Here is a 21,986-nt window from a genome sequence, read left to right as displayed (position 1 = left end):
GTTGGTGTGTGGACTGACATAAAATGTGAACGCCTCAAAGTGTACATGTAGTAGCCTGGTGTTCTGTCTCGAGGATGTAACGAAACGTTTTTAATTTGCTGGTATAGACACAAGCTGTTTACAAAATGCTGGTTCAAAAGTCTGTAATTGTCCTTTTCATGTGATAGCTTTTGGTTAGTTGCCATTGAACACCTGATCTGTTTCTGAGGAGTGGTGGGAGTTGTTCCTATAAACTGGAGAGTTTAGTCATAATCCCTACTGGCTGTGTGTGAACAGCTTGCTCGTTCCGCTGGGTCTGAAATGTGTGTTCTCTCAGAAGCTGTCTGTGTTTGTGATAACAGTGCTTGTCCGTGACCAGCGTTGGCACCTTCCTCCTCCTTCCCCTCGCGCAGTATTTGAAACGGTAAAGGGCGAGCTTCGTTCTCACACGGCTGCCGTGTCGGCCTGTGACTGTGCGTACTCCCCGTTAGTTCTGTAGACCCTAGAGAACGCTCTGTGATAAAACAGCCAACTGGACTGTGCGTCAAGGGGCGTAAAACCCCAGGATTCCCAAGGCTGATGTTCTGCTGTTTTGTTATAATGCTTGGTATATATCTTGAATAAAGTCTTAACAGTTTTCTTTTAAAAAATACCTTTGTAATATTGGGCTTATGAGGAAAGAGAAAATACTTGTAAAAAAATGTGAAGAAAACAAACGTGGAAGGTAGCAAGGACTAGAAGCTGAACGCTCACCACGGACAGGCTTGTGCCTGGGGACCTGGCCTGAACCCATGCACAGAACTGCTGCAAGGAAAACATTCAACGACACCCGTGTTTTGAAAACCAGGTGATCACATGAATAAATCTGGTAGTCTGCTTGGTTTACATTTTTATTTTTATTTTTTAATTGATTTTTTACAGAGAGGAAGAGAGAGGGATAGAGAGTTAGAAACATCGATGAGAGAGAAACATCGATCAGCTGCCTCTTGCACACCTCCTACTGGGGATGTGCCCGCAACCAAGGTACATGCCCTTGACCGGAATCGAACCTGGGACCCTTGAGTCCACAAGCTGACGCTCTATCCACTGAGCCAAACCGGTTTCTGCATTGCTTTACATTTTTAAAGGTCGCCATGGAAACGGGGTAGCTCTGAAACTAGGGTACCAGTTCAACTGGAAGGCCTGTTGTTTTCCTCTTGGAACCTGCGTCCCCATCTGCAGGCCAGAGGGTGGTGCATGTGGAGGTGCACTTGGGCTACGCATGCCCTGGCACCACTGCAGCCCTTGCCTTTAAAATACGGCCCGTCCCACTGCACTTCCCTGGGTGGTCACTAAGACATGGAAACAACGTTTGAAATGTCAAAATGAAACACCTTCTTTGCTTTCAGTCTTACGCTGCATATGGCTGGCGCGGGCACCGCAAAGCGCAGCGGCAGGAAAGGCAGCGTGAGAAGACGGAAAGGAAGATGAAGAGATGGACGGGCTGAAAACCACTTACTCATTTACTGAGCCAAGTCCAGGTTAAGAAGTGACAGAAAATTTAAGAACTGACTTGGTGCAGTGTCATGAAGTAGCTAGTATTTACAATGCTAGATTATAGTCCCTTATTGATTTAGGTACTAATTTTCATGTTGTTAGAAGACTCAGGAAAATACACAGGATTCCAAGGAGTTAGACCTGGGTTCTGAGGGACTTATTAGTTGTATTTTGGGTTATTAACCTTCTGTAAGATTCAGTGTCCTCAAATCTAAACTAGGGATAAATAATATCTCCTTGCAAGGTTGGTATGAGGATTAGCAACGTTGTAGATACATGCCCATCCCTATACCACCCACAAAACAAAAATTACATACATGAAAACCCCCTTTCCCCTAAAGTATTTCCTGCGGGCCCTTCCCTTCCAGGCCCTCTGGATGCTGAGGCCTGCTTGCGGCCTTGTCTCTCCCGTCCCAGCCTAGAGGAGAAACCAAAGTGCTCTAGGCCACAGGGACAGACTCTTGTCCACATCTGCATTCGAGAAGTCAAGGAGGCAGAGAGGCGGGTGAAAGTCTCTCTCCGCAGCTCCTTCGGGCACGGCCTCCATCCCTCCACCAGAGGCAGGAGCCAGAGGTGGGGATGCCGGGAATCCTTGTCAGTGGTGGATTTCTGAGGAAATGAAAGCCCCTCAAAGCAGAATGCCTTTCCATGCGCCAGGCTCTTACCGCATCTCAGATCAAACGTCTGTTCTTTATTACTTAATCCCATAAACAGACGCACGTGGCCGTCTAGTTTTAGAACTCGGTTGTCACCCCTTTTCCTTGTAATGAACACACTATTTCAAAGAATTCCTCTAATGATGCTAGCATGACATGTCACAGAATTTCAATTTGGTTATCTTTCCCCTTAAAAACAATAGAGGACCTTCGTCTTATCATCAGCTATTAAAGGATTTGAAGCAGTAAATAATGGTTTGTCAATCAGGGAAAGTGCTATTGTTTGAAAATACTTTTCCCCAAAAAAGAAAATTCTTTCCAGATGATCCTGATGGGAAAGCTGAGAACCACTGCCCCAGACTTGACTCGGTCAACTTCTTACCTGACCCTCTTCAAATGAGAAAAGCTTAACACTTGCATCATCTCTAAAATGACTGAGAAGGCTCCTTCCCCTTAGTCTCTACAGTGTACCTTTGGGAAATTTTGGAAAAAGTTTATCCTCACAATTAAAAATAAGAACTCTCAAGTGGATAAACTAACTTTTTAAAAACACAGGATCTTTCCACTTGTGAGTAAAAAGTGTCTATCTTCATTTGTATAGCCACTTGTTTCAGGAATGGGCATACTGATAGGCTATTTCATTTGCTCTTCTCTCTATAAAAAATACTGTCCCAATGAACTACGTGAGAACTGCTGTGAACAGTGAACCTAGTATACTAGCTATGTGTTGCCTCCCGTGCTCACCTCTAAGTGAACTGCCCTCGTAATTACTTTTTGCTCCACATGAATTGCTAACACAGCCAAGCGAGCCAGGGTGGGCTCCTGACCTAAGAACAGCCAATCCCTGCACTGTTCGCGACCGGAGATGAGACCTGGTGTTAAAAGATAAGCTGGCCAGTTAAGAGCTCTTGGCAATTAGAGATAGGACCTGAGGGTCATGATGTAGAAAGGAAGCAGAAACTAAGAGTAAGCAAAAGCTGTGACAGACAAGTTGGCGAGTAGAGAGAGAACGGAGCCTACAGTCTATAAAGAACTGAAACATATGGCAGACCCCAAGCCTGAGGATCCACCATCCCTGCTGCTCAGCTCCTGGAGGTGCGGTGTGGTTCCTGAGATCCCAGGCATGTGTCCTTGAACACGAGGTCACACTGCTTGAACTCTCTTTTTAGCTTTAGAGTCTTTTTATGTCTGTCCTAACCTGAGATTTTGCGTAACTAAATAAGCCTAATTGGAACAACTAGTTAAGCCATTACCATTTGTTAAAAGTAATCAATAATTTTAAACTTTTCTTTCCCCGAACAAAGCTGGGAATGTTTAAGCCATTACATTTTAAAACTCTGATAAGTTTAATGTTGGTACTATGTTTCCATATCAGTCAGTACATCAACTCTTACATTCATTTTTGCAAAGACATCATATACCCAAAGATGCATATCCAGTAACAGGGGCGTCACAGCACTTCTGACCTACACTCTCAGGTTTGTTCGGTCATGGTACTTCTGGTAAGGATCGTCAGCATACCAGTTTCGCCTCTTCCAGAACGACGTCGTCATTTTATCTAAGAGTTTACTCTGGGTTTTATTGCAGAACACAAATTCCCTCAGGCGCTTTTTCCTTGCAGCCGTCTTCTTCCATAATTTTTTCTTATAACCAGCCTGTTGGATGATATTACAAGGTCATTTAAAACATATTGGCTTTATTACTCATGGTTTATGGGCCCAATGGCAACAAAGACCGACTTTCATTGGGGCTGGGATGTTTCTCAGAAAGATGTGATTCTCAATGGGGGTTGGATAGAGAAAGCATGTGTAGTTTGAAAAAGAAATATTAATAATTTGAAAAAAATTTTAAGTTAAAACCACAGAAAATAAAGTTAAATAAATCTATGTGCCTGGTGAAGTACAGGGTAATGATAATAGCTTACTTTATATGCATTACCTTACCTCTTTAACAATCTTCAACAACATACTATTATTCTCATTTTACAAATTAAAGAGAAACAGCTACTGACTAGAAAAGTTCTGCAGCAGACCGAGGTCAGAGTTCTTAGGCACTACACCACTTTTATTCCTGCAGTGGAGGGCATGAAGGGCGTGCCGCTAGGTTGATAACATTTATGCTCTTTTAAGGGGCGAAGTATTATAAGGGCCAAGAAGCACAGTTCTCAAATATATGTATTCTTTCCACACACTAGGAACCAATTTCTGTAGTAAATACTTTTGTAAGGAATAATGAATGCAGTAAACCTATTACTAGGAGTGGTGAAGGAATGGTTAACCCATGTTTAACCCAGAATTGTCACAAATGTATTATTTATTTTGAAGAATTAATTTCTGAAGAAAAAGAAAATTAGATTGCATATAAAAACTATAATCAGCCGAAACCGGTTTGGCTCAGTGGATAGAGCATCGGCCTGCGGACTGAAAGGTCCCAGGTTCGATTCCAGTCAAGGGCATGTACCTTGGTTGCAGGCACATCCCCAGTAGGGGGTGTGCAAGAGGCAGCTGATCGATGTTTCTAACTCTCTATCCCTCTCTCTTCCTTTCTGTAAAAAATCAATAAAATATATTTAAAAAAAGCAAAAAAAACCAAAACTATGATCATAGCCTGTTTAAACTAGAAGAGACCATAGGTGCCACCCTGGTTAATGTTTGACTAAAACCACAGAGTAATTTACAGGGGAGGGGAGACGAGAACCCATGCTATGTGTAAGTCCTTGGGCACCATACTAACTGAACAAAACCGTAGCTCTTTGCTGAGAAGGTGCCTTGGGTTTCTGACAAGTCTCTGTGTCATCACTGTGACCAGCAAGTTCCATAGTACAGTGATGCTCAGAAAGAAGTTAAGATGCTCGGCCGGTGTGGCTCAGTGGTTGAGCATCAACCTATGAACCAGGAGGTCACGGCTCAATTCCTAGTCAGGGCACATGCCTGGGTTGTGGGCTTGATATCCAGTAGTGGGTGTGCAGGAGGCAGCCAATCAATGATTCTCTCTCATCATGAATGTTTCTATTTATCTCTCTTCCTCTCTGAAATCAATAAATATACATTTAAAAAAAGAAATAGCCGAAACCGGTTTGGCTCAGTGGATAGAGCGTCGGCCTGCGGACTGAAAGGTCCCGGGTTCGATTCCGGTCAAAGGCATATGCCCAGGTTGCAGGCTAGATCCCCAGTAGGGGGCGTGCAGGAGGCAGCTGATTGATGTTTCTCTATCATCGATGTTTCTAACTATCTCTCTCTCTTCCTCTCTGTAAAAAAATCGATAAAAGAGATTAAAAAAAAAAGACTAAAATATTAATAAATAAATAAATAAATAAATAAAAGATTAAGAGTTCTGGTTTTAAAATGCCAGAGATTAGGTTGTACTACTCACTGGATTACAACTTAAAATTGAAAGATTCAAATCAAAATCCTCATATTTGTATAATAATTTTGTAGTTTGCAAGCCAAACTGGGTCCCTGTGGATCTCTGACGTACAACTAATTTGCTGTCCTCGCCATCACCTCCAGTATCATTCGAAGATTATTCCGTGGAATGCAACAAAGTGAAAACATATGAAACATTTAGACAACCTCTAGGTTCAGAAATGGGAGGAGAGAATAAACAACAAAAATTAGGGTACCTGGATGGATCTGTCCCACAGAAAATACTTTGTTTTTTTTTACACATTAGTGTCTATTAATCTGACCAGATTTGTTATTTTCCTCTTAAAATTAGATTTTGCATATGGAATAATTTCTGGGGCCCTGAATGGGGGACTAGATGTTGTGACTGGAGAATCTGATCAGGTCCCCCACAACAACATGAGGGTCTCAGGTCCTAATAAAAGGGACATGGGAAGGCAAAGAAAACCACCCATTTCATTTGCTCTTGGGTCAGATGAGGACCTGGAAATAATTAGTAGGATAGAAGAGAGAGTTAGTGTTTCCAATGGTCCATAATTTTCAAAATTCAAAACTATTAGCTCAACTACTTGGTTCACCTACTTGGATTACACGAACATTTATCGACTAGTGTAGGAAACTACCACAGTATTGTTCCAGTGGAGAAATGAGCTGAGAGTGCCAATCAACCTATTCACGTACAAATTTAGGGTTGTTTATGAGATAGGGGATAATCCTTTCAACCTATCAAATAGTGACAAAGTCCCACCAATTGTTTACTTTTATAGGGAGGCAAATTTTTATCTTTAAAGAATCACTGGTTAACTTCCAAATAATAAAAGGAAGTTAGGATTTGAATAGTTATCAAAACTCAAAGGTGGTTTTACTGAACAATCCTCAATAGGTATGGTATATACCTATTACATAAACTCTGGTCGTCTGCTGCTTTCTAACGATCAGTTACTGTTTCCATGAATAAGGACATGAACAAAAAAGCCTACAGTCATGCTCACAACACTCTGTGGGGGAGGACAGAGCAGTAACAATTTGTCAGGCCCCCTTAGAGGCTGTGGTCTGTGGCCAGAGCAAGTCCTGGAGTTCTGACGATATGGTCCCCAATTACACTCACCAACAGAGAAACGCATATAAAGTTAAAAAAAAAAAAGTGTATGTGGGGTTAATGTTCTGCCATAAAGATTAAGCCTGGAGAATCCAATTCAAGGTGGGCTGAAAAGCTCTTCAGTACCCCAATATGAGCCACGTGAGTAATTCCTGCTGGAGCCTCCTCTGATAGAACACTCTAGGGTTACACGGAGCCTCCCCACAGGTTATTACGCATTGGGGGTTTCACAGAGTAACCCCTAGGTAAGCCAGGCATGTAAGAGACCTGAGATGAACCTGTCCTACATCGAAGACTTTCACCATTGTGAATAATGTTTATGAACGTTTAAACGCGTTTCCTTCACATGGATTCACTTACATGAAGTGATGCCTGCCAAGCCAGTACTTAAGCACAGCCCTGCAACAGCTATTGGTAAGATGGGAGGGAGCTATATCAATGAATAGGCTGAACTCGGCTTCATTTTAATCTGCTCACACTCCTTTTTCAATCAAGTAACAGGTGAAGACCCACCTTCCTCCTCAGCCAAAGGCCAGAATGAAGTCGGAGAAACCTTTTGACGACAGCTTTCACAGTCTTTCTCTTGCCTTTTCGTACACTGTAGTATGTCACGGTTCTGACAGGGAGCTTCAGCACATCTGGAAGCAGGGGGGCCACTCTAAAACACATTTTTAAAATTTTAACTCAGCAGTAAGAATGATAAAATCCATTTCTATGCTTAGAAATAAGTAAAGTAGTTCCACTGGAACACAGCTAACTTTTAATATACATTGTTTCTTCCAAAGATCCATGAATGTATGCATAAATAAGAACAGCAACTTTCACCAACTTGCATGTCGGACTGTCATCTACCCTCTCAATCCCTGGGAGAGAACTGACTCTATTATATTTCAATCACCTGATTTTTAATCCATCTGCCCACTAGATTATCACCTCCCAAGGATTTCAACTTGTTTATCTTTGTATACTTTCTGCCAAGTACAGTGCTAGGCAGCCAGGTGTGCTTAACTGTTTGCTGACTGAACACCACATGCAGCCCACCCTGGTAAGCTGAGCATCTCGCTCATCCTCCACTCGCTGGCAGCTTCCATCCAGGAAACCACACCTACAACACCAGAAGTGTGCTGTTTGGTAGTCCCTGCTGCGGGCACATAGGCATATGGATGTCAATCATATTCTCCCACTCCATCAGGCAGTCTATACAACAAACTGCAGGCAGGTACACCAAAGTATCATCTATTTCTAAGATGTCTTTGCAGGCATGAATAGTTTAGAATTTTTGTCCAAGAACCATGTTTACTGAAATATACCATACCTACTGAGGATTGTTCCAGTGTGCCCCCATGCCAGGTTTCTGACAGATGTCATAAGTCTGGGCGCAGAGGAAACAACTGGAGTCTGAATATGACAAAGATGTCGGGTGGACAGTGCAGAACTAAGACGGGCATTCTTGGCACAGTTTCGATAGGCTGAAGACGCCAAAGCATTCAGGGGTCGTAAGATTCCTGTAAAGATAGAAAACCATACATGCTTAATATGACACACCAAAATATGAATCCAGATATTTAAAATTTAAAATTAAGTAATACAAAATTTTTAAAACAACTAAGTGTTATACATTATCAATGCGTCCTGAAGATCAGACTCACCTGTGGAGCTTTTTACCAACTTTATTAAGGTAAACTTACACACCAAAAAATTACCCATTTGTGTGCAACTTAATGCTTTTTAGTAAATTTAAAGTTGTGCAACCAGCAGGATTCAGTCTGATGTGTCCTAGTTCTATGTTCAACAGTACAAAACAAAATATACATGACATGAATTCCCACCCGCCAGATCTTATGCTCTGATGAGATAGAACCCCGCACAGACGGCAACGGCAGGGCAGACACAAACGCGTGACAACTCCCTGGAGAGACAAGACTGGTAGGAGAAGGTCGCAAAGAAAACAGAAGAGGTACGTGAACTCTCATCTAGAAAATGAACAGGCCATGAGAGGAAGAGGTACACAATCCAGGTGGGATAGAAAACATGCAAAAACAAGGCTGAAACAAATGTGAGCCTGGAGTGGGGACTGGACCTGCCACAGAAGCTGAGCACTGCGTGCCTGACTGTATTGGAAATGCCTGGGGGGAAGTAGTGGGAAATAGGGCGGCAGATCAGAAGGCAGATCATAAAGGGCCTAGATGTGTGGAGTCTCCTTTATCTGGGAGGCAACCAATCGATGTGTCTCTCTCACATCCATGTTTCTCTGTCTCACCCTCTCTCATCCTCCCTTCCACTCTCTCGCTGAAAATCAATGGGAAAAATATCCTCTGGTGAGGATAAACAACAAAACAAATTTAAAAAATAAGCTGTCACATCACTTTTAAGTGTTTCCAATGGAATCTACATATTATAGTGAACTGATACTCACCTACGTCATCTATGTCAAAAACACAAGGACAGCCGAAACCGGTTTGGCTCGGTGGATAGAGCGTCGGCCTGCGGACTCAGGGGTCCCAGGTTCGATTCCGGTCAAGGGCATGTGCCTTGGTTGCGGGCACATCCCCAGTGGGGGGTGTGCAGGAGGCGGCTGATCGATGTTTCTCTCTCATCAATGTTTCTAACTCTCTGTCCCTCTCTCTTCCTCTCTGTTAAAAATCAATAAAATACATTAAAAAAAACCCACACAAATTTAAAAAATAAGCTGTCACATCACTTTTAAGTGTTTCCAATGGAATCTACATATCATAGTGAGCTGATACTCACCTATGTCATCTATGTCAAAAACACAAGGACAGCCGAAACCGGTTTGGCTCAGTGGATAGAGCGTCGGCCTGCGGACTGAGGGGTCCTAGGTTCGATTCCGGTCAAGGGCATGTATCTTGGTTGCGGGTACATCCCCAGTGGGGGGTGTACAGGAGGCAGCTGATCGATGTTTCTCTCTCATCGATGTTTCTAACTCTCTATCCCTCTCCCTTTCTCTGTTAAAAATCAATAAAATATATAAAAAAAACAAACAAACAAACAAAACACAAGGACAATAAATTCAAGTTGATGACAATAAGAATTTCTTTTCATCAAAAGATACTTTAAATAAACTAAAAAGGCAAGCCAAAGTGGGAAAAGATATTGGAAAACACAATTAAATGAGAAAGTTTGCATATCTAGAATATATAAAGAACTATAAGTCAATAAGACAACTGAATAGAAAAATGTGCAACATATTTAAGTGGGTACTTCATAAAAGAAATTTAAATGGCCAATACATATGGTGTAAAGGTATTCAGGCTCATTATTAATCAGGTAAATGCTATTTAAACCACAATGAGATATCACTAAATATGTACCAGATTGACAAAAATTTCTAGGTCTAACAATACTAATTGTTGATGAGGATGTAAAGAATACAATGCTGGGGTGACTTTAAATAAGCACATCACTGGCAGTAGCAGGCAGTGCTGAATATATATATACACACACACACTGATGCTGCGATTCTACAGCTAGTTTTATATGTACACACACACACACACCTTAGAGAAACTCTGGCACTCGTATAGCAGGACACAAGGTTAATCAGCTTTGTACCTAACTGTCTCAAACTGAAAACACCCAAATGCCTATCAATAGTAAAATGGAGAATTGTGGGGTAGTCACATAAGAGACTATTATTTAGCAGCAATGAGCGTGGACCAGAAGGTCACAGTTGGATTCCAGTCAGGGCACATGCCCAGGTTGTGGGCTCCATCCCCAGTAGGGGTCATGCAGGAGGCAGCCAATTCATGATTCTCATCATTGATGTTTCTATCTCTCTCCCTCTCTCTTCCTCTCTGAAATCAATAAAAAGATATATATTTTTAAAAAGATGCACAAATAGATGCTGAAACTATTAAAAAAAAAAAAGGACAAGGCAATAATAATGAGAATAGTGTTTATATTTGGCCCAAAACGGGACTTTGATTGGGGAGGCTCACAGGGGTGCAGAAGAGGCTCTTGGCTGTCAGTTTTCCATTGTTTGCTTTAGAGTTATAGGCATTCCTTGCAGACACTGGGCTCCATTACCGACCACCACAATAAAGCAAATATCACAATAAAGAAAGTCACACGAATTCTTTGATTTCTCAGTGCATATAAAAGTTACGTTGATTATACTATAGTCTATTAAGTGTGCAATAGCATTGGTGTCTTAAAAAATATATACATATGTTAATTAAAAATATTTTATTGTGAAAAAATACTAACCATCATCTGTGCCTGTTGGAAAAATGGAGCAAATAGACTTGCTCCACACAGAATTACCACAAATCTTTACTTTGTTTAAAAAAAAAAAAAAAAAAAGCCCGGCTGGTGTGGCTTAGTGGTTGAATCTCTACCTATGAACCAGGAAGTCATGGTTTGATTCTGGGTCAGGGCACATGCCCAGGTTGCAGGCTGGATCCCCAGTAGGAGCATGCAGGAGGTGACTGGTCATCTCTCAACATTGATGTTTCTACCTCCCTCTCCCTCCCTCTTGCTCTCTGAAATATATATATATTTAAAAAAGCAATATGTACAAGATGCAACAAAACCAGGCAGACCTGTATTTAAGCCATTCATATATGTTACATAAATTTTTCTTTTTTTCAGAAATTAAAAATAACCCATGTAAACAAACTCTTAGGTAAGTTAGAAATTTTACATCGTAGCTTTTAAAAAATATTTATTTTTATTGATTTTAGAGAGGGAGCGAGATAGAAACATCAATGATGAGAGAGAATCATTGATCAGCAGCCTCCTGCACACTCCACACCTGGATGGAGCCCACGGGTCCACAACCCCACAACCGGGCACGTACCCTGACCCACATGGAACCGTGACCTCCTGGTTCATAGGTCGATGCTCAACCACTGAGCCACGCCAGGCAGGCATCTTTTTTATTTCTATTCTTCCACAGAATTTTACTCTAATTTATTTTTTGTGAAAGTAATTTACTGTAATCTTACCACATTTGAATGATCTTTAACTTTTTGCAAAAGTCCTTATGCAACTAAATTAAGTTGCTTTCATTCCTGTCATCTCTCTCAAGAAATCCTTGAGCCTGTCCTTGTGCCCTGTCTGCGTGAACGAAACAGCCCCATTCCCTGCACGTCGTGTGACTCCACACACACCCATTACTCTGTGCCCGGCACCATGCAAGGCGCTTAGCGTGCTGGAGCTCATTATTATCCCCATTTCACGAAGCTCCGAGAAATTAGATAACTGTCAAGGTCAAAGGTCGCGAGTGGTGGATCCTAGCCCCCCTTCGCCCCGGTCCTTCTGGTTTGTTTTCTAAGGAAAGCGGAATGGCTACGAGCCCGTAAGAAAGCCAACTTCGGGACACGCAGGTACGCGAGGGTCCAAGAGTTTCGGACAACCCTCTGGTTTCAAATAACGAGACACCTTCCCCCCGCTTGTTCCTGTTAACTCCCACGCTAAACACCCACTTCATCCAGCGCAGCCCCCTTCTCTGAAGGCAAGAATCGACCGCATTGCTTTCCCACTGACCTGATGCTACTCTCACAGCCCCTGCAAGAACTGGAGCCGCCATCTTGCCACCCCGCCGTACGGCGGCCGCATTAGGCCTAAAAGAATCAGGGCAAAAGGGTATTAAGGAAAACGAGGTGGAGTCCAGGAAGGGGGAAAAAATTAAAGGGCCAGATCAACTTTTATTGAATGTCTTGTACTTGTCAGGCTGTCCTTCACCGTAGGCTCTTAATAAATTTTTACTGAGCATTTGATTGAAAAAATCTATTTAAAATACAGAATATAGCCCAGCCGGTTATGCTTCGTGGTTAAGTGTCCACCCGTGCTTGGGAGGTCACCGGCCTCCCTCTCCTCTTCCCCCCTCTGGGGGGCGTGAAGGAGGCAGCTGATCCATGTTTCCCTCTCATCGATGTTTCTATCTCTCCCTCTCTGTAAAAATCAATTTAAAATATTTTTTAAAAATAAAATAAAATACATGACTATTTGCTATGATCGCACTCATATGTGGAATCTAAAGAACAAAATGAACTGAATAAAATAGATCCAGAGACATAGAAGGATGGAACAGACTGTGTAATCTTAGAGGGAAGGCAGGGGTGGGGGGCCGGGGTAAAGAAGGGATTAACCAAAGAATGTGTATGCATATCTGCATAACCCATGGACACAGACAATAGTGTGGTGAAGAGGGGGGCAGTGGGTGCAGGCTAGATGGGGTTAATGTGGGAAAAAGGGGGACATCTGTAATACTTTCAGCAATAAAGATGAAAAGAAATAAAATACATGACACTTGAAAAAATCTTTTTGATAATTTTATTAAGTTTGAGAGAATAAAACTTATTATCCTTACAAAACTGGTAGATAGGAAATAGCAATATTATTTAAAATTATTTTTAAGAATTTAAAATTAGTTTTAAAAAATTGAATGCCAACTATAACCAAATAAATGTAAATATTCTAAGGCTATCTCACATACATTTTTTTTTCTAATCAATTACACTGATTGTCATTAGGTATAACAGCATCTTAACTCTTACTGAACAAGTCTACAGTTCCTGAACAGTGCTTTATTTTATTCCTGAGAATCAGTGATTGTATGTCTTTCCTAATGTTCGTTCAAACAAACAAAACAAAACAAAAATGAACCTCTCTCCCATTCTTGTTGCCTAAGATAGTCCATGCATATACAATATATTACACTATTTGGGTAAGAGTTAAACACTGGGTCTCAAGGAGTTCACTTTTTTTGGTGTGGGGGTGGGGAGTTCACTTTTAATAAAGAGACAAGTACAAGGCAGATAAATGACTCATAGGGGAAGTTCAAAGTTAAGGAAAAGAGGCTTCTGGTTGGGATGATCAGGGATGAGGATGTAGAACATAACGTGGTTCTTAAAGATTGGGGAGGATTTCAACAAGGGCAAGGTCATTCTTGGCGGTAAGAACACCAAGGGCTGGGGTAAGGGAGAGAGCCAAGACAGGCAGGATTTATTTAGAGAAATGGATCTCAAACGTTTTGGTCTTAAACCTCTTTACATGCTTAAAAATTGAGGATCTCTGCCTGACTGGTTTGGCTCAGTGGGTAGAGCATAGGCCTGCAGACTGAAAGTTCAATTCCTGTCAAGGGCACAAGGGCACGTACCCAGGTTACAAGCTTGATCTCAAATGCTGGAGGCAACCAAATGATGTCTCTCTCACGTGGAAACCTATCCTCCTCCCTTCCACTGTCTTTGAAAGTCAATGGAAAAAGCCCGGCTGGTGTGGCTCAATGGTTGAGCATCCACCTATGAATCAGGGGGTCACAGGTTTGATTCCCAGTCAGGGAACATGCCCGGGTTGTGGGCTTGATCCTCAGTGCGCGGCGTACAGGAGACAGCCGATCAATGATCCATCATTGATGTTTCCATCTCTCTCTCCCTCTCCCTTCCTCTCTGAAGTCAATAAAAGTATATTTTTTAAAAAGTCAATGGAAAAATATCATTAGGTGAGGATTAACAAAATAAAAATTAAAAAACTGAGGATCCCAAAGAGCTTTTAATTCTTTGGATTATATATCCATTAGTATTTACTCTATGAGAAATTGAAATGGAAAAAATTAAAAATACTTATTGTATTAGTTTCCTATTGCTGTTATAACAAATTACCCAAATTTAGTGGCTTAAAATAATACAAACTTACTATAATTCTGTAGGTCAGATGTCCAAAATGGGTTTCACAGGTTAAAATCAAGGTCTCTGGGGTTGTGTTCCTAGAGGCTCTAGGAGAGAATCTGCTTCCTTGCCTTTTCCAGTTTCTAGAGGGTGGCTGTATTCCTTGGCTTGTGGCCTCCTTCCATCGTCAAAGCTAGTAATAGCATCACTCTTACTTCTGTGTGCATTGTCACATCTTTTTTGAGTGACCCTCCTGCCCCTCTCTCTCACTCATCAGTGTGCATGCAATTACATTGGACCAACACAGATAACCCAGGATAGTTCCTATATCTCAAGATTCTTAACTTAATCACACTTGCAAATTAATTTTTTTTGTCATTTAAGGTAATATATTCACATGTTCCAGGGATTAGGAAAGTGTGGGGACATATTTTGGGATAATTATTCTGCCTACTACACATTATTTTAAAACAATAATAACAAACCTATTACATGTTAACACATTTTTAATGAAAAATAACTATTCCAAGATTTAGAAAAAGAGTAGTGAGTGGCATTAACCTTTTTGTAAATCTCTTTAATGTCTGGATTAATAGAAAGATGGATTCCGAAATTTGCTTATGCATTCAATCTATTGCGTTATCTGGGTAACTCTACAAGATAATGAAAACAGCAAATAATCTTAATATTATAAAGCTAGTTTTCATTTTATGGAATGGTCTGAAAATCTTTCTGAAAAGGTCTGAGGCTCCCCTAGGGGTCCCAGATCACTCTTTTGAGAACCACTGAGATGGTTATCCTTCAGTTTCTCTGGGTTATAGGGCATCTAAGTGGGTGATGAGCTTGGACTGCTATTGTTGCTGTCTTTACAGTTGTTTTTTTTTTTTTAATCCTCACTCAAGGACATGTTTTCCATTGATTTTTAGAGAGAGTGGAAGGGAGAGGAGAGACAGAGAGAAACACTGAAGTGAGAGAGGACACATCTATTGGTTGCCTCCAGCATAGTCCCAACCAGGGCAGGGAGCCTGCAGCCAAGGTATGTGCCCTTGACAGGAATTGAACCTGGAACCCTTCAGTTCGCAGGCTGACACTCTATCCACTGAACCAAACCAGCTAGGGCTATTGTTACTGTCTTGATTTCATACCTACAGAGGCCACTATGAGCTGAGAAACACTACATACACTGGAAAAGTACTGAGACATTTCATAAAGGCTCTTTGAATTGGCAGTGGGAGTCATTGCAGTTTTTGAACAGGAATGTGATTTAAATTTGAGTTACTTTAGGAGAATACATTTTACCCCCCCCCCCCCCCCCCAAATCATAAATTGCAAGTGGATAATGAGGATTAAGGACTTTGTTATATGAGAGGTTAGGAAACTATCCTATATAATAAAAGCGTAGTATGCAAATTGTCTGGGAGTTCAACCAGGGGGCAGGGCCTGCCAGGGAAGGGAGGGAGTACCCCACCAGCAGCCACTAGGGACTCTACCAGTACTCGAATTTCATGCACTGGGCCTCTAGTAGAAAATAACTTTGGAATTTGAGATCTTGAAGCTAAAGTTGCTACTGATGTTCAGGCTTAAGGTGTGGCTGTGCCATCCATGGCTGGAGCAGATTGAAATTGCTTATTGTCAATGAGAGGTTTATGGCCAAGATGTTAAAAAACTCGTTACAGTGGCATCTTCCAACATGACAACAGTGGGCAGAAATGGGGTGAGGAAACCAGTTTAATTGCTAAAATTACTAAATAAGATAGACTGTTCTGGAGGCCATTAGGTGATGGTGATATGGAGAGTGTAATTACTAAAGTACATCGAACATATACAAAATTAAGTAATTATATAAAGTTAATTTTCAAATCTATTTTTCCATTTTCCATATGGAATTAGTAACCTTGTATACCTCCAGGGAGAACATCATACTATAATAAATTACCTAGCTAAGACTTGAAAGTACTTTGCAAGCACAATTGATAGTTATTTCGTTCCTGTGATATTGTTTTAATAGTATTGAATACTGTGTTCAATATTTGTTATACCTTGATTATAGCTTCAGTGGAGTACTTTGACCTCCTTATCTTCCCAACCCATACCACAGGTTGCGGCCAAATTATTTTTTAACTAAAAACTTGCGCTGTTTAATCTGGAAGAAGTAGATAGAAGTCGTGAACCCGAAGAATCTGGGTTCCGATCCCCGACTCAGCTACTTGTCACGTGAACGACACATTACGCACAAAGGTCTCTCCAGTGTTCGTTCACCCAGTCTCCCGCATCCAGGAAGACTCCAGAAGAACTGTCAAACGAAACCAATGCCTCCAGCCAAGACAACACCGATTTGGCCACGTCGATTCCTATCTACGAAATATCCATCGGACAGAGACGGCTGAGATGCTTCCTTGCTGAATTCTCCGTAGAGTCACACCTATTCGTTTTCCGAGAGGATCGAAGCCTGAGTTTCAGATGCCCTTCCCAGCCTCCCGTTCACCTCGTAACCCCGGATTCGGGGTGCTGACCAGAACCCAAAGCGCGACCCGGAAAAAGAAATCCTTCTTTCCGCCAAGGGCGGGCCCACCCACTTAGAGCTGCCGGGGCGGGGACGGGAAAAGGAGGCTGCGCGTGCGCAGTTGGCGTTGGTGCCCTCCGGTACGCCGGCGCAGGGAGGCGGCGCGGACGCACGCACACACACGCACGCACGCCGGCCCTCTCCTACTCGCGCCGCTCCCGCAGCTCCAGCGTATACTAGCAGCGCTGTCCACCTGTCCGAGATGCTGCGGGTCTGTCATTTATCTGGCGTGACCTTCGCCGCCCAGGTGAGCGCGAGGCGCGGGAGAGAGCGCGTGATGAAGCTGACTAAGGGCAGACAACGGACGATGGGGGAGGCTTTCGCTCTGCCTCGGCCCCGGGACTGAGGCGCGTCTCAAGGCCGCTCTCCTCGCGGGAGTCTTAGGCGGGCCCGTCAGGCAGTTAATTCGGGAGTTCGCCGGGCAGGGATGCTTTGAGAGTTATTGCTGAAGCCGGATGGGGTGTGGAAAAGAGAAGGTGGCGGGGAGGCGGGCACAGGGCGGGAGGCTCGGCTTCGGGATGTGTCGTCCAATCAGCCCTGCGCTGCCCCATTCAAGGACCAATCGTGGCTCCTGGCGCCCGGGTCGCCGGTTGAGCGAGTGCTGGTTTCGCGCAGCCAGTGGTTGAAGGTCGAGGGGGAGAACTACAGTTCCCAGCAGGAAATGCAGAGCGGAGCCTTGGCTTGTTGCATTTTTAAATGAGGAGGTGCTTGCACTGTTAAGAGTCCGCGTTTTCGGGGTCAAGGTTGTGATTATTCGGGAGGGACTTATTTTCGTCCCTGAGTGATATCTTGTTCCACCTCTGAAATATTCTTAAACCTAAACAAAAAGAAAAGATTGTAGTTTATGGAGTTCACACTGCTGGTACTTGAGGAAGGACAGGAATCATGACCTTGTGCTCATTTCTGAGATTAGCCTGGGGTTCTGAGTCTCCCAGGTGCTGGGACTACTTTGGCAGACATCCAAGGAGCCTAGATACCCAGTTACTTCTATTTCGTCATAATTATCAAAGCAACTTTCTAAAATTAAAAAGTAAGCCTATTTCCATTGAGCACAATTTTCAGAATATTGATATTTTGGCAAAATTTTGTATTGCAAAACAGGCACTGTGATTCAGGCAGTAATAGAATAACATCCATAGAAGCCAAACTTTATCCCCCCAAGTTTGCTTATCTCCCCATTCGTTGTTAGGGTAGGAGAAGCAGCCTCTTCCAGGCTATCAGGAGCGTCTCTCGTTGACTTCTGTAGGAAAATGGTGTCTGTGTTAGTTTTCTTGTTATTTTTTTGTTGTTTTTGTTTTTGGTGTGTGTATATTAGTTTTCTATTGCTACATTACAAATACCACAAATTTAGCAGCTTAAAACAACACCCATTGATTATCTTACAGTTTCTGGCCGTGAATGATTTGGGGTTCTCTGCTCAGTGTCACACAAGGTTACAATCGAGGTGTTGGCTCTTCTGTGGTTCTCATTTGGAGTTCAGGGTTCTCTTCCAAGCTCATGCAGTTTGTTGGCAGAATTTATTCAGTTCTTTGCAACTGTAGGACTGAAGTCCCTGTTTTCTTGCTAGCTCTCGCCTAGCCTCTCCTAGAGGCTGTTTGAAGTTTCTTACCGCAAGATCCTCAGAGACAGTTCATAACATGGATGTTTGCTGTTTGGCAGGCTCTCAGGAGCTTCTCTCGTTGACTACAAAAATCTCTCTTCACTTCCATTTCTGATCTCTAGACCCCGATTTAAAGGGTTTCTATTATTAGACCAGGCCCACCTGTAAAACCTCCCTTTAGATTAATTCCAATCAACTGATTAGTAACCTGAGTTGCATCTGAAAAATTCCCTTTGCCACACAACCAATCCTAATCTTGGGCTTAACAGCAAGGGGTGGAGATGAAGGGGTACATCTATATGCAGGATACATGTCACAACAGGATAAACATTAAAAACATTATGCCAAGTGAAAGAAGCCATGCACAAAAGGCTACATATGATTTTATTTATACGAAATATCCAAAATAGTCAAATCTATAGAACCAGAAAGTAGATGTAGTGATTGTCAGTGGATGGAGAGAGGAGGAAATGGAGAGACTACGTAGTTGGCACACGAATTTCCTTTTGGAGTGATGAAAATGTTCTAGAATTAGAGGTTTTGATTGTTGTACAGCAGTGCGAATATACTGAAAGTACACTTTAAAACCACGGCTTGAAAAAAAAAGTTTATTTTTAAGAGAGAGCAGATGGGAGAGGGAGAGAGGTAGAAATTGGTTGGCTGCCTCCTAGACAACCCCTACTGGGGATTGAGCCTGCACCCTGGCATGTGCCCTGACCTGAAATCCAATGGGGGACCTCTTTTTAAAATGTTGTTTTAATCCTTACCTGAAGATATTTTTGCCATTGATATTTAGAGAGAGAGTGGGAGGAAAGAAGTTGGGGGATGGGGAGAGAAAGAAACATTAATGTGAGAGAGACACATAGACACATAGCTCTTGCACGCTCTCTGACCGGCCAGGGATCGAACCTGCAACTGAGTACTTGTCTTGACTGGGAATCGAACCTGCCACCCTTTGGTCTGCTGGCCAACGCTCTCACCACTGAGCAATTGGCCGGGCACAACTGGTGACTTCTTGGTTAATGGGGCCATTCTCAACCAACTGAGCCACAGCATCCAAGTTATAATGGTGACTTTTGTAAGTGAATTTTATTATACCCAGGGGAAAAAAACAACTTGCCACTAGGTATTTGCAGATGGCTTGAGTTATAGAGACCAAACACACAAACACACATACTTACTTTCTCTCTCTCTCTCTCTCTCTCTACATATATATATACATACATACATACATACATACATACATATACTAGAGGCCCGGTGCACAAAATCGTGCATGGAGGGGGGGGCATGTCCCTCAGCCCAGCCTGCACCCTCTCCAATCTGGGACATCCCTCTCACAATCCAGGACTGCTGGCTCCCAACTGATCACCTGCCTGCCTTCCTGATTGCCCCTAACTGCTTCTGCCTGCCAGCCTGTTCACCCCCTAACCACTCCGCTGCCAGCCTGATTGATGCCTAACTGCTCCCCAGCCAGCCTATTTGCCCCCAACTTCCCTCCTCTGCTGGCCTGGTCACCCCTAACTGCCCTTCCCTGCAGGGTTGATCGCCTCCAACTGCCCTCCCTTGCAGGCCTGGTGCCTCCCAACTGCCCTCCCCTGCTGGCCATCTTGTGGTGACCATCTTGTATCCACATGGAGGCAGGATCTTTGACCACATGGGGGCAGCTATATTGTGTGTTGCAGTGATGGGCAATCTGCATATTACTCTTTTATTAGATAGGATAGAGGCCTGGTGCATGGGTGGAGGCCGACTGGTTTGCCCTGAAGGGTGGGGGTTCCCTTAGGGCGTGGGGTGGCCTGAGTGAGAGGCCTGTGGTGGTTTGCAGGCCGGCCATGCCCCCTGGCGACCCAAGAGGAGGCCCTGGTATCTGGAATTTATTTACCTTCTACAATTGAAACTTTGTAGCCTGGAGCAAAGCCAAGCCTGCTGCTCACTCTTCGGCCAGCAGCGATTTCTGTTGGAGTTAATTCACCTTCTATAATTGAAACTTTGTAGCCTTGAGTGGAGGCTTAGGCCGGCAACAGGATGGCTTCTTTTGTTACCGCGGAAACCCAAGCCTCCCTCCCGCTCTCGGTGGCTGTAGCCATCTTGGTTGGGTTTATTTGCATATTTGCTCCTGATTGGCTGGTAGGCGTGGCCTGACCGGTGGGCGTGACTTAGGCGTAGCGAAGGTGCGGTCAATTTGCATATTTCTCCATTATTAGGTAGGATATATATGCTAGTAGCCCTGTACACAAATCCGTGCACCAGTAGCTCTCTGCGGGGCCTGGCTGCTCCGCTCCCGCTGCCCAGAGGCTCTCTGTGGCCCAGACACCTATCCGCTCATGCTGCCCACTCTTAGTGGCTGCCCCCCCGGGACTGGGGGACTTCTGCAGGGCTGAGGGGACTGGTGCCGCTATCTTTGTGATGGAGTGATGGTTAATTTGCATATTACCCTTTTATTAGATAGTATATACAACACACACATATACACATATCATTAATATAAAAAGTAATATATATTGAAGTGGCATTAATTGGCCAAAGATGGGACAATTTAAGTTTTTAAAAGGATAATAATTACAATTGGTTAAAATCCACCAAAAGTGTTTGAATTCATGAATTCATAAAGATAGTGTTCTGATTAGCTATAGCTACATAAACTACCTCGAGCTTGGGGTAAAATAACATTTATTTATTGTCTAAGTTCTGGGGGTTTCTGGGCTCAGCTGGGCTCAGTGGCCTTCATGAGGTTGTAGTCAGGCAGTGGCTGGGGATGGAGTCATCTCACACCTCCTCATTCTCGTGTCTGGCAGTTGATACCGGCTGCAGCTGACACCTCAGCTGGGGCTGTTGGCTGGAACACCTACACATCCAGTATGTGTGTCTGGGCTTCCTCACAGTTTGGTGCTGGGTTCCAAGAGCAAATGTGATGAGAGACAGCTGGCAGAAACTGTATCCCCTTTACGTTCTAGTCTTCGAAGTCACACAGTGGCACTTTCAGTACCTTCTATTAGTAAATTAATAACCAAGTCCTGGCTTTGTTCAAGGGAAGGGTAATAGAACTCACTTTGGAGGAGTGGCAGGATTCTGGAAGAGCATGTGGTACAGGAAATATTATTGCAGTCATTTTTGGATAATATAGCCTGCCCTTTACAATTTGCAAATACATTCACAACCTTCCTCAAAACCCTTCAAAATCTCATCCCATCACAGCATCAGGGTCTTGTCATCGAAATCAGATTCCTCTGCAAATAAGAAATTTGAATGTGAATGTGACTCCTAGGATATAGCTCCCTTAAGCAATTTCCTTTCAGCCTAAAGACCTGTTAACTAAAGAGACAAGTTATCTGTTGCTCCTATAACCAACATACAATATACAGAGAGGGGCAAAAGTAGGTGTACAGTTGTAACTATGGAAAAAATAATACAATAATCTATACTAATAAAAGGGTAATATGCTAATTAGACCGGACGTCCTTCCAGACAAAGCCCCAGCGGCTGCTTGAACCTCAGCCCTCGCAGCTGGGTGGTCA

General features: G+C 43.1%; 2 protein-coding genes across 11 annotated transcripts in view; one reads left to right on the top strand and one right to left on the bottom strand.

The window, feature by feature from the left end:
* Nucleotides 1-3,493: 3,493 nt before the first annotated feature.
* MRPL35 (mitochondrial ribosomal protein L35) lies at nt 3,494-16,985 on the bottom strand. The gene is made up of 5 exons (XM_008155920.3): nt 16,345-16,985; nt 12,183-12,259; nt 7,990-8,179; nt 7,188-7,332; nt 3,494-3,826 (listed from the first exon to the last, which is right to left on the bottom strand). Exons 2-5 carry the CDS (start codon nt 12,223-12,225, stop codon nt 3,638-3,640), a joined length of 567 nt encoding a protein of 188 aa, XP_008154142.2. The 5' UTR covers nt 12,226-12,259; nt 16,345-16,985; the 3' UTR covers nt 3,494-3,637.
* Nucleotides 16,954-21,986, top strand: part of IMMT (inner membrane mitochondrial protein) — a 45,789-nt gene continuing 40,756 nt past the window's right edge. For 8 of the 10 annotated variants that reach the window (XM_054728256.1, XM_054728259.1, XM_054728258.1 and 5 more), the window contains exon 1: nt 16,960-17,115. In XM_054728256.1, the coding sequence (XP_054584231.1) occupies nt 17,071-17,115 (45 nt within the window). In that variant the 5' untranslated portion in view covers nt 16,960-17,070. Of the gene's footprint in view, nt 17,116-21,986 lie in introns of all 10 variants that reach the window. The other 2 variants (XM_054728264.1, XM_054728260.1) reach the window with 2 other exon arrangements.

Source organism: Eptesicus fuscus, chromosome 16 (assembly GCF_027574615.1).
Source record: "Eptesicus fuscus isolate TK198812 chromosome 16, DD_ASM_mEF_20220401, whole genome shotgun sequence".
Taxonomy (NCBI): Eukaryota; Metazoa; Chordata; class Mammalia; order Chiroptera; family Vespertilionidae; genus Eptesicus; species Eptesicus fuscus.
Note: the sequence above shows the minus strand (reverse complement) of the source record. Positions and strands in the feature narration are given on the sequence as shown.